General features: G+C 47.7%; 1 protein-coding gene across 1 annotated transcript in view; it reads right to left on the bottom strand.

Moving 5' to 3' along the window:
- Window positions 1-298: 298 nt before the first annotated feature.
- The window catches only part of LOC144827871 (embryonic protein UVS.2-like), a 102,422-nt gene continuing 86,222 nt past the window's right edge, over window positions 299-16,498 (bottom strand). The window contains exons 11-12 of the mRNA XM_078686036.1: window positions 15,791-15,909; window positions 299-571 (exon numbers count right to left, since the gene is read on the bottom strand). Of these exons, the coding sequence (XP_078542162.1) occupies window positions 299-571; window positions 15,791-15,909 (392 nt within the window). The remainder of the gene's footprint in view (window positions 572-15,790; window positions 15,910-16,498) is intronic.

The following is a 16,498-nucleotide window of genomic DNA, read 5'->3' as shown; positions in this document are numbered from 1 at the left end:
TAGGGTCAAACCTTTAAATCCATTCCATGTACCGTTTGTGTGAACATCTTCAACTGACCCTTAAGGCAAGAAAGGCCCCTTCTTGACCCCTGTAATTAATGGGTGGACTACAGTGCCAACTTGTGCTCTTTGTACACACTTTATTCGTGATAGAGCATTGGGTATCTCTTTTGCACAGGCTCAGCATCAAGAGGGTCCAGGCTAATCCCATGCACAGTAAACTGGAGTGCATGAAATGGTGTCACAAAGGCCTTCTGCCACTTCTTCTCAGATAAGAACAGACACCTCCCTGCTGTGCCTAGCTCAGTGATGAAGAGCCAGTAGTCTCTTTACTGCAGATAAACTTACCGAAGGTGTAGGTGGCCTGGAATCCCTTCATGTTCATTGAGCCATCACTGTGGAACTGGAGCAGAAGGGAGCTCCCGGTGGAAGTCACTGGTGCGACGGGCATGGATCTGCAGTATTTGCCCATAAGCGGGGAGGTGGTCTTGGCACCATCGAAAATAGACAAGGAATCAGCGTTGCACGTAGGATTAGGTTCAAGGGCAATAGATGTGAATGTCAATGAGACCTGCAGGATGTAAATAAGAAGTATGTGTTAGTCCATAAATAGTACCTCTGTAGTGCCAGCAGGAGGCAGTGTGCCATCTGGATGAAAACTACGTGACAGTTGTTTCTTACCACCTCTCATATGCCAGTAGGGGGCAGTGTGACATAAGGAAGAAGTATAGTTTGCCCTTATTTACCATCACTGTCCTGCCAGCAGGAGGCAGTATGACATAAGGAAACATATGTGTGCACTGGCCCCTTATTTCCCATCACTGTCCTGCCAGTGGGGGACAGTGTGACATATGGAAGGACAATTATGCATTGCCGTTTATTCACCATTATTGTCCTGCTAGCATGAGACAATGTGATGTAAGGAACGAGCGGTATGTACTGGCCCTTATTTTTGATCACTGTCCTAACAGTTGGGGGAAGTTAGACATAAGGAAGCAGTAGTATGTGTTAGCCCCTATTTATTATCTCTGGTTTACCAGTAGCGGGTAGTGTGACGTAAGAAAGGAGAAGTATATTTTAGCACTTATTTACCATCACTGTCCTGACAGCAGGGGGCAGTGTGACATAAGGAAACAGAAGTATAAATTACCCCTTATTCACCATCACTGTCCTGTAAGCAGGAGGCAGTGTGACATAAGGTACAAGAATTATGCGTTGCCCCGTATTTACCATCACTGCCTTGCCAGCAGGAGGCAATGTGACATAAGAAAGGAGAAGTATGTTTTAGCCCTTATTTAACATTACTATTCTGCCAGCAGGGGGCAGTGTGACATAAGGAAACAGAAGTATGTTTTAGCTCTTATTTACCATCACTATCCTGCCACTGTAGTTGGTCGGTTATAAAATAGGCTTTGAAGTCTGGAGCCCCCATGCTACTCCTGGACTCTGGTAACTGCAGTTTATGTAGCTGACTCTGCGGGGTCCCCTCTCCCATGTGAAATCAATCAGTATGGTGTTCAACAGTTTAAACACCCATGCCGGTATTATCATCGGTAAATTCACATAGTGGTACAGCAAGCAGGGCAAGTTGGCGACATCAGCATTTTTGTCAGGGCCAGACGGCCCTCTATCGACAGGGGTAAAGTGACCCAAAACGACACATGAGATATCAGTCTGTTAATCGTATTCATGAGGTTGCCCTCCAATAGGTCTTGTGTTTTGTGGTATATCTGAATCCCAAGGTAGCGAAAGGTGCTTTGTGCTGTTTGTAGTTGTGTGTAACCAAATCCAAATGTGGGCTCTGTATAGGTATTAGTAAAGAAGTAAGCACAATATTTATCTGCATTAATATGCAGTATTGACAAGTGGCCAAAGAAGGACAGCAACTTGGCTATCTCTAATTTGCCCTCCCGGAGGTCTTTGAAATACAGAAGCATGTCATCGGCATATAGAGACATGCAATGCACCACTCGACCTAAAGTGACCCCGCTGTGGTCCACGATCTGACGGATCCCCTGTGCGATTGGCTCAACCGCCAATGTGAAGAGGGGTGGGGAAACAGGGCTACCCTACTGAGTGCCGCTAGACACCTGGTAGGGATCGAAGATATGGGGACCAGTTCTGGCTCTGGCCGTAGGTGATGAATATAGTCAGTGCTCGAGTCGGGGTACCACGTGGGTGGACGGCGTCCCCCCACTTATTTTACCGGGGGGGGTCCCCCCCTGCCAAACAGCTGGACTTCACTCTTTGGCCTCTCTGGGACGAGGAGCTCGGGACCTTTCGTGACGTCACTTCCTGTGGTCACGTCACTTCCGGTGACAGCGTCCCCCCACTTCTTTTTTACGACTTGTGCCCTGAATATAGTAGTTTCACCCAACGGATATAAGCTGGGAGTATCCCCTAGCGAATCAAAGCAGCAAGCATGGGATTCCCAGCCTAGGGTATCAAAGTCTTGTAAGATATCTACGGAAAGGCAGCCGGTATATGGGTGGTGGTCTTGGGCTATGCCCATTATTCCAAACAGGCACTTCATGATCAAGGAGGTGATGCGTCTGGGAACAAAACCACATTGATCCATGTGGATCAAGTGCAGGAGTAATGGGAGCAGTGGGCAGGCCAAAATTTTACTGAGAATGTTATATTTTGTATTCAGTAATGATACCAGGGTTTCACAGGGATGTTCCGAGAGGTTCCCTAATAGAGGGGGGTAGCCCACGGAATCAGGGTGGCATTCTGCAGGTGCAGACCGGTCTGCTATAGATCCTCCGGTACCGCGAAAGCAAATCGCCGAGCGCTAATGCCAGATCAGGGCACTTGAATTCAATGCATCACATCTCCACCCCAGGCATTCAGTCACAGTCATCCCAGATGCCCACGTGGGCAGAACCAGGGCCTCTCCTCACCTTAATCAGTGCAGCTGCTGGGGTAGTTGGGGAGTATATAGGCCGCAACGCGGAGCGGGCCAGTGACTGCATCAGGCCCACTCGTGCAGCAGAAATGCTTGGCAGCAGTCCATTTGTGCCAAACCCAGTCGCGTCAGCTATGCCGCCCCGTTGTTGGGTATAGCTGATTGTGGGGTGATGAGCACTGGGGCCCGCCTGGGTCGCTCTTATGCTACAACCTTCAAGTTCACTCGTGTGCCCACCATGTTGTCAGCACAGTGAGGTATAGGAGTTTTTAGTGGTCAGGCCTTATTTCACCCACTAAACGCCCGCCAGGGGTGTTAGTGCACAGCACGGTATCACTCCAGGTCTGAGTAGGAGCCCCATGCTGCACGTAGGCTTAGGATAAAAGAAGGATATTGGGGCCTGGGTCCAGGAACACACAGATTCCGCATCAGCCATCTTGGGCTGTTAGCCATGCTCCCTATGTTTTTAATATATCTTAAAAAGGACTTGCGGGAGGAGCCTAGCACGGGACCAAGATGGCCGCGTGATCGTGTAGCTCCGTGAGACCCGTTCCTCCGTTCGTATATCCTGCTACATATCCTGAGACCCGAGGCCCGTTTTCGATGAGGGAATAGTTTTACTGCGTCCTGGTGAAATTGCGGCTCGAAGGACGCATTTCTACCCCCTCAAAGCGTCGTCCGAAGTTTTGGGCCTCCACGTCGTCTAGACAGCGGACTCTGGTGTCAGGTGTGACTGGGACCTAATGCGACAACAGTGGCAGTGACTACCGGAAGTGGTCCCCCCTCCTGGAACCATTCCTTAGACTTGCCTTTGGTGGCTGGGCACTTCTAATGTGGCTTTCCTCTGCCTGATTCGACCGCCCCTGGCTCGGTCTGTGGAGCTTTGTGGACGTGTGAAGTGTTGTCGGAGGTGTGCCCGAGCGTTACGACAGCCTGGTTTGCTTGAATTTTCGTTGGTCACTTGTCATGGCTGCGAGATCGGACACTGATAGACCTTCCACCAGGGGTGGCAGGGTCCAGAGATCAGTCCAGTCCAATAAATTGGATAGATATACTCTCCCTAAGGGATCTCCAGGCGACCAGAAACAACCTCCAGTGACTGTAACCACCTCCCCGAGTGTCTGCGCCGAGACTTCCCTGCAGGACATAATGGAGGTCGTCACCAGAATTGAGACATCTATGGTGTCTAGAATGGATGCGTTCGACACTAAATTGGACTCGGTTAAGATTGACATTAACCTTTTGCGCACAGATCACGCTAAGACCAGCGAAAAAGTTATATCCCTGGACATCAAAACTTCGAGCCTGGTTAATGATACCGCCGAGCTCCAGAGAGAGGTCCGGGCCCTACAGGCGGCGCGGGAGGAAACCAGAAGGCTTCTCGATGATTATGAGGGTCATAATCGCCGTAACAACGTTCGCATTTTGGGTGTTCCCGAAAATGCGGAATCGCGAACGCCTGATCTCTTCGTTGAGGATCTGATCCTTAACCACCTGAAGCCTAAGGGACTCAGCAAGTTTTTCACGGTGGAAAGAGCCGGGCGGGCCGCCGAAAGTGGGTGCGCTTCCTTAGGCCCATGAATGCGAGGGTGTTGAACTTTCGGGACCGAGATGCCATTCTGCAGGCCTCGCGGACGGACGGCCCGCTACGGTATAAGAACGTCACGTGTCCTTCTTCCCGAATTTCACGCAAGTGGTACAGAAGATGCGTCAGAGCTTCCTCCAAGTCAAGCGGAGGTTGAGGGATAAAGGGATTAAGTACTCTATGTTGTATCCTGCTAAGCTCCGGGTCGAGGCGAATGAGCGAACTTGGTTTTTTGATAATGCGGAGGTGGCATCGGACTGGTTGGACACCGTTAGACCTGATGACACTGGAGACTTACAACAAGACACTGAGGATGTTCGGCAGGGCCCAGAATGAGTGACTTCTGTCTCGATTGCTTATTTGAATTTTTACCTATATGGGGGTGTTGGAAGTCTTTCCGTTAACGTGTAACTGTATTGATTTGGACTGAACAGTTTGTTCCTTGGGACGATTTGTCGGGGGGATGGGTTAGGGGCTGCGCGGCAGGCGCCTCCTCTTCCTACTTTTAGTAACCATGGTTGGGCGGGGCGACAGGCACACTGCGAGTTGGGGTTGGGGCGTAGTCCTGATGCTGGGGTGCAGGGAGGGGGGAAGTCTTCTGAGTTGGGGAGGAGGGTTGTTTCTTGTTTTTTGTTTTCAGTATCGTTTCACATTGCATTGGGTGCTGACGGTTGTGCGTGTGCGTGGAGGAGTGGGGTGAATGTCTAATGGCAATCAGGGATCGGGGATTTGTGTGCTGAGTTGGAATGTGAATGGTTTGGGAGACAAAATTAAGCGGGGCATGGTCAGCCAGTTTATTAGGCGTCACTCGCCAGATGTGGTACTTCTGCAGGAGACTCATCTTGTGGCCAATCGCTGTATGGCTCTTCATAGAGGGGGCTACAAATTAATCGCACATGCTGGGTTTACGACCGGTTCTCGGGGTGTTGGGATCTTGGTGAGGAAGGCACTTCTGTTCGATGTGCAAGCAACATGGTCGGATCAACGGGGCAGATATGTGGGAGTGTCTGGGAGGATCGGGGGTAAAGTGGTTACCTTCCTTTCTGTTTATGTTCCCCCGGCCCTACAATCCAATACTTTTAAGGATCTTGCTAATGTTTTCCTTTCACTCCCACTTGGCCTTCTGATTTTGGGTGGTGACTTCAATACTGTTTTGGATGGCAGCCTAGACCGTATCCCGCCGAGATCGCTCCCCCCGGCGCGTCAGTGGCTTTTTGAGTTCTTGGACTCTTTGGGTCTGGTCGATGTTTGGCGTCTTTTGAATCCTACACTTAGGAGTTATACTCATCTCTCGGCGGCACATGGCTCTATGTCGCGACTTGACTATATCCTACTTCCGGCTGCAATGGTTGATACTGTAAGGGAGGCGCGTCACCTGGGCAGGGGTATATCCGATCATTCCCCAGTTTGGGTTTGAGTCGAGCTGGGACAGCCCATGGTAGGTAGAATTGCTCCCATTAATGCCTGGCATCTTCGCGATCCTGCTATTTAGAAGGAATTATGTGGGGCTTCCGAGCGCTATTTCCAGCACAATTGTGGAAAGGTAGAATCGACCAAGACTTTGTGGGAGGCTTATGAGGTGGTCTTGCGCGGAGAGGCGTTATCTCTCATTGCTGGTAAGAAAAAGCGACATTTGGCGGAAATCAATGCCGCTGAGGCGGAGATTATCCGCTTGGAAAAGCGAGCTGCGAGTTATGCAACTGCCGAGAATCGGCATCAACTGCGCCTCAAACAAGACCAGTATCACGGGTTGTCTAGATAGTCGGCTGTGACACAGCATAATGAGGTCCAGAGTCGAGTCTATGAACACGGTGATAGGGCTGGTAAGCTTATAGCGTGGCTGGAGCGAGGGGATTGCGCCTCCAGGTTGGTCCCTGAGCTTGATGGTGATGGTCCTGCGACTTTGACAGACCCTCAGTTGATCGCGGACTCCTTTGGTTCCTACTACAAAAATGTCTATTCTTCGTCGGATACACACGACGACTCTGAGCACGCTGAGATGATCCGTGATATAATTATGCCTAAATTGTCCGATGATGACCGGAAATATTTAGATTCCGCTATTACTGATGACGAAATTGGGGGAGCTATTAGGAGCATTAACTCAGGGAAAGCTACGGGCCCCAATGGTATACCAGTTGAGCTCTATAAATTGAATGCTCAGAAAATAGCGCCGCACTTGAGGGCCATGTTCGTTAAAAGCAGGGAGGTCGGCGTCCTTCCTTATAATCAGCGCATAGCTAATATTGTCGTGATTCACAAACCGGTTAAGCCCTGTGCCTCCCTCTCTTCCTATCGACCTATCTCCCTGCTTAATGCAGAGCCCAAGATATTGGCCAAATTGCTTGCGATTAGGTTGGTCAAGGTGATTTCTACCTTAGTGCACCCGGATCAGTCGGGCTTCATGCCGCGCCGTAACACCGCACTTAATCTTCGACGTTTGCATGGCGTTTTGGGTAGAGCCCGCGACATGTCGCAACCCGCCGTCTTGGTGTCTCTTGATGCTACCATGGCCTTTGACCGACTTGAATGGTCGTATCTCTTTGCTGTGTTGGAAAAGCTGGGCACCGGGCCCGAGTTTATTTGATGGGTGCGTTTGCTTTATGCTGCCCCTTTGGCCCGCGTGGTTGTGAATAATTGTCAATCTTGTGATTTTGAACTGGAGAGAGGAACGCGGCAGGGATGTCCACTGTCGCCCCTTCTGTTTGCGCTGGCACTAGAGCCCCTGGCGGCCGGGATTAGATGGGACAGGATGGTACATGGTTTGCGGTGGTCCCCTGATTGGGAGGATAAGATTTCTCTCTATGCTGATGATGTCCTTCTCTACCTTTCCACACATAGATCCTCATTAGATGTCTTTCTTGATATTCTCAGAGTGTTTGGTGAGTTCTCAGGCTTTGCTATTAATTGGTCTAAGTCGGTGTTATTCGTGTTGTCTGGGGCCCCGCCGGTGGTCCCACAGAACTGCCCTCTCCAGATAGCTTCTAAGGGTTTCGTATATTTGGGAATCTACATTGCTTTGGACGCCAAGACGAGATATGCAGAGAATTTGCTATCGCCATTGGTTAGGTTGCGTGCAGATGTTGAGCGTTGGAGGGCGTTGCCTTTGTCGCTTCTGGGCAGATCGGTTCTCTTTAAAATGTTAGCTCTTCCGCGATTTTTATATGTTCTTCAAAATGCATTGGACCCGGTGCCTGCCAAGTATTTTAAGGAGGTTGAGGCGCTCCAGAGACTCCTCCTCTGGGGTGGTAGACCCCGTATTGCCTACACCAAACTCACATTGGCCTGGTATGATGGCGGTATTGGTCTTCCTGACTTGAGAAAATATTATTGGGCCTCCCAGTTAGCAGCTATCAATCAGATAGTCTGCGGCCTGCCGGGAGACCTTGGATATGCTATGGATCGTTGTCAGTCCCCCGGGTGAGATTTCCTTCGGGCTCTGCATAATCGGCCGGGGCGATTTTCTCTCGCGGGTCCCACCTCACATGCAATAAGGGTTTGGCATGCGGCTAATAGGAATCTGGGATGGGAAGAGAGATTGACCCTCGCCACCCCTCTCTTTGGCTCCGCCAAACTGGGTAACTTGTGGACCACCAAGGGCTTTGACAAGTGGGAGTTGATTGGGCTAAGTCAGATAAAAGATGTCTGGGGAAGGAGGGGTTGCTGACTTTTGAGGCACTTCAACAGAGTCACCACCTTCACGCCAATGAGCGTTACCGTTATTTACAGGTCAGACATGCCCTTTTATCCCATGTTTTGCCGGGAGACCCCCTCCCCGAGGCTTCCCCCCTTGAGGATCGTGTGTTGGATGGGCACACACCTGAAAAAAACATTTCCCTGATTTACCGTAAGCTGATCAATCACTTGGATGACCCACTGAGGTCTCTCAGGGAGGCTTGGATTGCAGATGGTTTAGAGCTGGATAATGAAGACTGGGTTGAGGCGGTATCCTCCCCCAAGGTGGTGGCGGTACAGATGAGGTTGCGCTTGGTACAATTGAAGATTTTGCATAGGTCCTATGTTACTGGTCCTGGGCTGGTGAAGATGGGATGGAGTACGAATAGTGAATGCAAGAGGGGCTGCGGGGAGATTGCAACGTTCCTACATATATTGTGGCACTGCAATAGAGTTCAGGCCTATTGGCGCGACATACATGAGAGCCTGCGAGATGTTCTGGGATGTGACGTGCGCTTGGAGGCGCGTAGGTGTCTCTTAATTGTTTGGGAACCCACGGATCTCAATCAATATTTAAAGCAATGGGTTACACTGGCCTGTATGATTGCCAAGCGCAATATAGCACAATTGTGGGGCGCCACTCAATCACCACAACGAGCCAAGTGGGCCTAGGACCTCGACTGGTGTATGTTCAGGGAGTCTGCGGTGTATGTTGCGAGGGGCTGCCCAGAGAAATGGACGAAGATATGGGGGCTGTGGAATGTATATCGGGGAGATATTTGCGTTCCCCCAGCCAGGCGAACCGATTTGGACACTATGGATTCCCCTTGATTCCAAGCTTTTACTATACTGTCTTCTATCCTGCTTGCGAGACGTCCTCTGCTCCTAGCACATTTGTATTAATGTCATAATATTCCCAATGCATTGTTGATGTTTGTATTTTGTTGTTTTATGATTAAATAAAAAGACATATGAAAAAAAAGGACTTGCAACCCACCTTCACATTTTATTGGCCCATATGCTTGCCAGTTTACTTTCCTCCTTTTCTATATGTTGTTCCCATCCTCCCTTTGGTGTCTTTCTTATCAATTTCCTATGGCCTAACTACTCATTCCCATCCGCATTTGTGGTTTAAAATTCTTTTTTTTTTGCTTAACGCTGCATACTATTTACATTTTGTTATCTTTCCCTCTAAACTATATTTTATTACTAAACAGGCAGTCACCATTGTAGCTACCTTAAAGTTAAGAAGGGCTGGATATAAATGGTGCAGCAGGTGCAGTCACACAAGGGACAAAAGCTTTAGGGACCCCAATAAGCACAGATTATTGCAAAATGTTACTACTAAACTGACAGTTACAAGTGCAGTTAACTAGCAGGCACTAGGGTCCTGATTACAATGGTGCAGAAGGTGCAGTGACACCGGGAGAAAACGCTTGAGACACACCACTAAACACTTAATATAGCTATATTTGACTACTAATCAGACATTCACAAGTTCAGGTACCTTGCAGGCAGTAGGGTCATGATTGAAATGGTGCAGCAGGTGCAGTGACACCAGGACCAAAAGTTGTCATAACTCCTCTAAACACCCACTTGAGTCGGATTTTGTTACAGCTCCCTATGCAGGATCGTGAGGTGCCCAGGGATCTGTGGGTCCTGAGACAATGTTGGTATAGGGCCCTGAGACGCAATAAAGAGAGCCCGGCATATGCCCCTGAGATCCCGGTGTGGTTCTGTGTGGAGCTCCCCCATGGAGGAGACTGGCAGCAGCTTCATGACTGGGAGGAGGCGGGGTCTCCTCGATTGGAGACCTGTATGAAGATGGTGCACTCTTGCCCTTTCAAGACCTCATGCAGAGGCACGACCTTCCAGCTCAGGACTTTCTTTTACACGCGGGCGTAACGGCTGCTGTGCGCAAGCACTGGAAAACAGGGTTGGCGGAGCCACGGGTCTTCCTCCCTTGCCAATATGCGGTCACCTCTGCAGGTAGGATCAAGGCGGTGACGTGCTTATATCGGAGGTTGACGCAGGGCTTGAGGGCACCCCTGGAGGGACTGCGCATTAAGTGGGAAACTGATCTGGGAACACCTATAGAGGAGAAGCCTTGGGAATTGTTAATGGAACGGGCCTGGAAGTGCTCCCGAAACGCGAGGTTTCAACTTTATCCAATTTTACGTGTTTCATAGGGCGTATCTTACACCGCACAAAATTAATGAGTTCTTTTGCTCACACGCTGCCTGCCCACGGTGCAGACTGGAGGATGCAGTATTCATGCACATGTTCTGGGACTGTCCGCTGCTTTAGGGATTCTGGGGAGAGGTAATGGCCAAACTGACAGAGGTGACCGAGAGGGACCTGCAGAATACCCCTGGGGTGTGCCTGCTGCACTGGTTTCCCCATACTTCCCGCAACAAAATTACCAGTAAGTTCCTAGACCTGGGATTAGTACTAGCCAAACGTGAAATCACTAGCCACTGGAAGGCGGTCACGGCCCCTAGCGTTGCGCGCTGGCTACGTGACTTCACCAAGTGGGCGGACTGCGAGGGGACACTCCGCCTCCAATTGGCTAGGAGGACTGATAATGACAAAATCTGGGAATCGGCGAGAGCTTGGGTGGCGATGGTGGATCTGCTCAAGAACCCGGTTGAGGATGGTGACTGACCTCGTCGGATATAAGTGCCCTCTTTGTCACATGAGACCACAGCACCGAATAGGGAGTTGAGAGGCGGGGAGGAGTGATCGGGTAGGCGGGAGCATCCCCCCAGCAGAGAAGTGGGCTACTGACATTGGACTCGGATGGAGGGTGCAGAACACATTATGAGCAATACACGCGCGGTTAGGGTAAGCGACAGGTCTGAGGGGAGGAGAGGGGTGGGGCTCGGGGGTAGGGGATGGGGAGGGGGCGTTTGAGGGGGGGATTTGGTTCGTTGTTAACCATACTGGCCCACCGGGACTGCCGGGGCCTGAATAGGCTAAGAGAGACACACCTTAGGCCTGTAGAATTGTGTCACAAGACCTATGGGATGTACCTTCTACTACTAGAAAGGCCTTACTTGGTATGCGGAACATTCAGTTCGACTAACGCAGACTTAGCTGAGGGCGGCAATCATTCAGTGGGGATGTCATCATTGCTCAGATGGTGTAGGATCGAGGGAGTGAAATTGCATGCTTTGATGAACTGTATGACCTAGTTTTGAAAATTCAATAAAATGTGTTTTTTAAAAATAACTCCTCTAAACAACAATTATTGCTATATTTTACTACTAAACGGTCAGTCACAAGTGCAGTTATCTTGCAGGCACTATGGTCATGATTTGAATGGTGCAGCAGGTGCAGTGGCGCCAGGCCCAAAAGTTGTCTGAACTACTCTAAACACCAATTACGTGATTTGAATGGTGCAGCAGGTGCAGTGGCGCCAGACCCAAAAGTTGTCTGAACTATTATAAACACCAATTACGTGATTTAAATGCTGCAGCAGGTACAGTTACACTGGGGCCCAAAGCTGTAGGAGCCCCTCTAAACATCAAATATTACTATATTTTACTACTTAAAAGGCAGTCACAAGTGCAGTTATCTTGCAGGCGATTGGGTCATGTTTTGAATGGTGCAGCAGATGCAGTGGCACCCGGCCCACAAGTTTTCAGAACGTCTCTAAACACTTAATATTGCTATATTTTACAAATAAACAAGCGGTAACAATTGCAGTTTCCTTGCAGTTAAAAGAGGCATGATTTGAATGGTGCAGCAGGTGCAGTGGCACCAGGGACAAAAGTTCAACAGATCCCACTAAACCCAGATTACTGCTAATTGTTACTACTAAACAGACAGTCACAAGTCCAGTTATCTAGCAGGCACCTTGGTCATGATCATAATGGTGCAGCAGGTGCAGTAACACGGGGACCAAAGGCTCGAGGAACACCACTAAGCACTTAATATTGCTATATTTTACAAATAAACAAGCGGTCACAATTGCAGTTTCCTTGCAGTTAAAAGAGGCATGATTTGAATGGTGCAGCAGGTGCAGTGGTACCAGGGACAAAAGTTCAACGGATCCCACTAAACCCAGATTACTGCTAATTGTTACTACTAAACAGACAGTCACAAGTCCAGTTATCTAGCAGGCACCTTGGTCATGATCATAATGGTGCAGCAGGTGCAGTAACACGGGGACCAAAGGCTCGAGGAACACCACTAAGCACTTAATATTGCTATATTTTACAAATAAACAAGCGGTCACAATTGCAGTTTCCTTGCAGTTAAAAGAGGCATGATTTGAATGGTGCAGCAGGTGCAGTGGCACCAGGGACAAAAGTTCTACGGATCCCACTAAACCCAGATTACTGCTAATTGTTACTACTAAACAGACAGTCACAAGTCCAGTTATCTAGCAGGCACCTTGGTCATGATCATAATGGTGCAGCAGGTGCAGTAACACGGGGACCAAAGGCTCGAGGAACACCACTAAGCACTTAATATTGCTATATTTTACAAATAAACAAGCGGTCACAATTGCAGTTTCCTTGCAGTTAAAAGAGGCATGATTTGAATGGTGCAGCAGGTGCAGTGGTACCAGGGACAAAAGTTCAACGGATCCCACTAAACCCAGATTACTGCTAATTGTTACTACTAAACAGACAGTCACAAGTCCAGTTATATAGCAGGCACCTTGGTCATGATCATAATGGTGCAGCAGGTGCAGTAACACGGGGACCAAAGGCTCGAGGAACACCACTAAACACTTAATATTGCTATATTTTACGAATAAACAAGCGCAGTTTCCTTGCAGTTAAAAGAGGCATGATTTGAATGGTGCAGCAGGTGCAGTGGCACCAGGGACAAAAGTTCTACGGATCCCACTAAACCCAGATTACTGCTAATTGTTACTACTAAACAGACAGTCACAATTCCAGTTATCTAGCAGGCACCTTGGTCATGATCATAATGGTGCAGCAGGTGCAGTAACACGGGGACCAAAGGCTCGAGGAACACCACTAAGCACTTAATATTGCTATATTTTACAAATAAACAAGCGGTCACAATTGCAGTTTCCTTGCAGTTAAAAGAGGCATGATTTGAATGGTGCAGCAGGTGCAGTGGCACCAGGGACAAAAGTTCAACAGATCCCACTAAACCCAGATTACTGCTAATTGTTACTACTAAACAGACAGTCACAAGTCCAGTTATCTAGCAGGCACCTTGGTCATGATCATAATGGTGCAGCAGGTGCAGTAACACGGGGACCAAAGGCTCGAGGAACACCACTAAGCACTTAATATTGCTATATTTTACAAATAAACAAGCGGTCACAATTGCAGTTTCCTTGCAGTTAAAAGAGGCATGATTTGAATGGTGCAGCAGGTGCAGTGGTACCAGGGACAAAAGTTCAACGGATCCCACTAAACCCAGATTACTGCTAATTGTTACTACTAAACAGACAGTCACAAGTCCAGTTATATAGCAGGCACCTTGGTCATGATCATAATGGTGCAGCAGGTGCAGTAACACGGGGACCAAAGGCTCGAGAAACACCACTAAGCACTTAATATTGCTATATTTTACAAATAAACAAGCGGTCACAATTGCAGTTTCCTTGCAGTTAAAAGAGGCATGATTTGAATGGTGCAGCAGGTGCAGTGGCACCAGGGACAAAAGTTCTACGGATCCCACTAAACCCAGATTACTGCTAATTGTTACTACTAAACAGACAGTCACAAGTCCAGTTATATAGCAGGCACCTTGGTCATGATCATAATGGTGCAGCAGGTGCAGTAACACGGGGACCAAAGGCTCGAGGAACACCACTAATCACTTAATATCGCTATTTTTTACTACTAAACAGGCATTCACAAATGCAGTTACCTTGCAGGCAACATTGGAGCCCTGTGAGAGGCCAGTTGGCCTAGGGCCAGTTCAGTGTGTGGTGCCCCCGCTTAGGGCACACTGGGTTTATGATGGTAAATACACACTGTATTTGTACGGTGATGGCGATTGCGTAATGTGATTTAGGCCTAATGTGATTCTTGCGCAAGGTGATTGGTGCATACTGTGATTTATGTAGGTGCGTAGGACATGTGAGTTATGTGCTGTATTTATTCTCCGTGATTTATGCCTCTTAATGTGTTTATGCCTAATGTGATAATGCTGAGGTCATTATTCCGCCAGTAATTACTAGTTGTGCTCTACAATTATTATTTTATGCTACAGTTAGTATATGTTCTACATTTGCTAATTTCCCTCACTGATTGTTCTGATTGTGGCCCAATTGGCCCTGTCATGTGTATATAATCTCCTGTAGATACTGCCCAGTGCCAGTTGGCACAGTGTAAATTGTGTGATTATGATCTAATGTGTTTATGGTAATACAAAGGCTATTTTTATATATAACCTTTTGTGGAGTTCCTTTTGTGGTGTGCCTAGTGTGTTGCTGCTGTGTGTGTGTGTTGCGCAGATGCTTTACACATTGCCTCAGGGATAAGCCTGACTGCTCGTGCCAAGCTACTAAGGGGGTGAGCAGGGGTTATCTTTGGCGTGTAACTCCCTTGCCCTGACTAGAGTGGTGGTCTGTGCCTGGCTTTGGCGCAAGCCTTAGCCAACCAGAGATCCCATTTCTAACAGTTCATTATTGTTTCAGAATTTATGTTCATGCTTAAGTATTTTCGTAATAATAAAAGAAAAATGTGCAAAGCAAAATAAATAAAAACTTTGTAAGAGAAATCTGCAATAAAAAAAACTTGCACTTCTCAATAAAACAATAGTCTCACTTTCAGTGTGTTTCTTTCACTTATATTGCACACCTGCTCAAATGCTTATTTAAACATTTTAATTTTCATTTGTTTATCTTACCAATGGGCAATAACCAAACAGCACCTTTTATATCTAGTTTTCGTAATCTTGTTGTTTTGATTTGCAAAAACAGTGCTTTTGCTGTTCTTGTATGATTTTTCATCCACCCTTTACCTATTATTCCCATAGCTGCACCATTTTCAAGTCTACTTATCAGGTATATGTTTTTTTTATGTTTGTCCTCTACCATTTACCCAATCTCCCCACTTTATAATACCACTAGTAACAACACAATATATTGGGCCCGATTCACAGAAATAACTTAAGACAAAATCCTAAACTTACTACCATTTCGGTATTCACAGAAGTTAGGAGTCCTAACTTTAGGACTCCTAAATGCCTTCTCTGAATACCGAAAGTCTTAAAGTTAGGATTTTTCTCAGTTTAGGAGTAGTGAATACCGAAATGAGTAAGTGCCTTCTGCGAATACCAAAATGGTAGTAGGTTTAGGATCTTGTCTTAAGTTAGTTTTGTGAATCAAGCCCATTGTCTTTTTGTACATAAACAAGTCATAACACTTTAACAGACTTTCTGTAACTTACATTGTACAACATTGTACAACTACTCAGCAAACTACAACTTACAAAAAAAGCTTATTAATCACATAGGCGAAACCTAATGCATTTACTAATGCTTGTTTAAAGCTGTGCTGGAAAGTCATGATGTCATACTGCCCTCTCGGCGAACATTCTAGAAGGTTCTTCATGCTTCCAGGGTCTGCTTGCCTTCTGTTTTTTCTCAGTACTAGAATGACATTGGGTAGGTCCTGCACTTACCTTGGATCCAGCTGGAGCCGTGATGTAGAAGCCGCAGTCCATGTTGGAATCGTAATTGTTGGGGAAGTTAGGGGATGAGACGGTGCCGTCAGAGCTGGTGAATGTGCCACCACATTTTACTGTCAAACAGAAGAAAGACTCATCTTAGTGCTTTGCACATAGAGTACTGGTGATAAATGTACAAAGTCCGCATGCACAAACACATCTCAGCTTCAGCCCTTCCACAACTGTGTGCCAAACCAGAGCCAGGAGTAGGGTCCTGCCTGATGCCGCCTGCACGCAGGGAGCATCCTTTTCAACAAAACCCTAACAACGCGGTACCATTACAATGCAGGTTTTAGAACGAAAGTCGTTACAACGACTTTCGCTGGAGGGCGCTCTAGGATAGGGAATACTTTAATTTACTATCCAACACTTTTCCTATTATCCACGGGGACTGGAGTTGGAATAGTAAATTCAACTATTCACTATCTAGCGCCCCCCAACGCAAGTCGTTGTAACGACGTGCGTTGAAAAACCTGCATTGTAACGGTACGCGTGGTAATACCACGCGTTGTACCGTCATACATCCCCTGCACGCTGTTTGTGCCTCAGTGGTACATGGCAAGAAACTGGAGACATGGTATGGGGTTCTAGTCAGAAAGTACAAATATGTGTTAGGATGGTAAATAACAGAGCTCATGTCACGGCCAATAGAGGACCCCCACT

Source organism: Lissotriton helveticus, chromosome 4_1, assembly GCF_964261635.1.
Source record: "Lissotriton helveticus chromosome 4_1, aLisHel1.1, whole genome shotgun sequence".
Classification (NCBI taxonomy): domain Eukaryota; kingdom Metazoa; phylum Chordata; class Amphibia; order Caudata; family Salamandridae; genus Lissotriton; species Lissotriton helveticus.
This window is presented reverse-complemented; position numbering and strand designations above follow the sequence as displayed.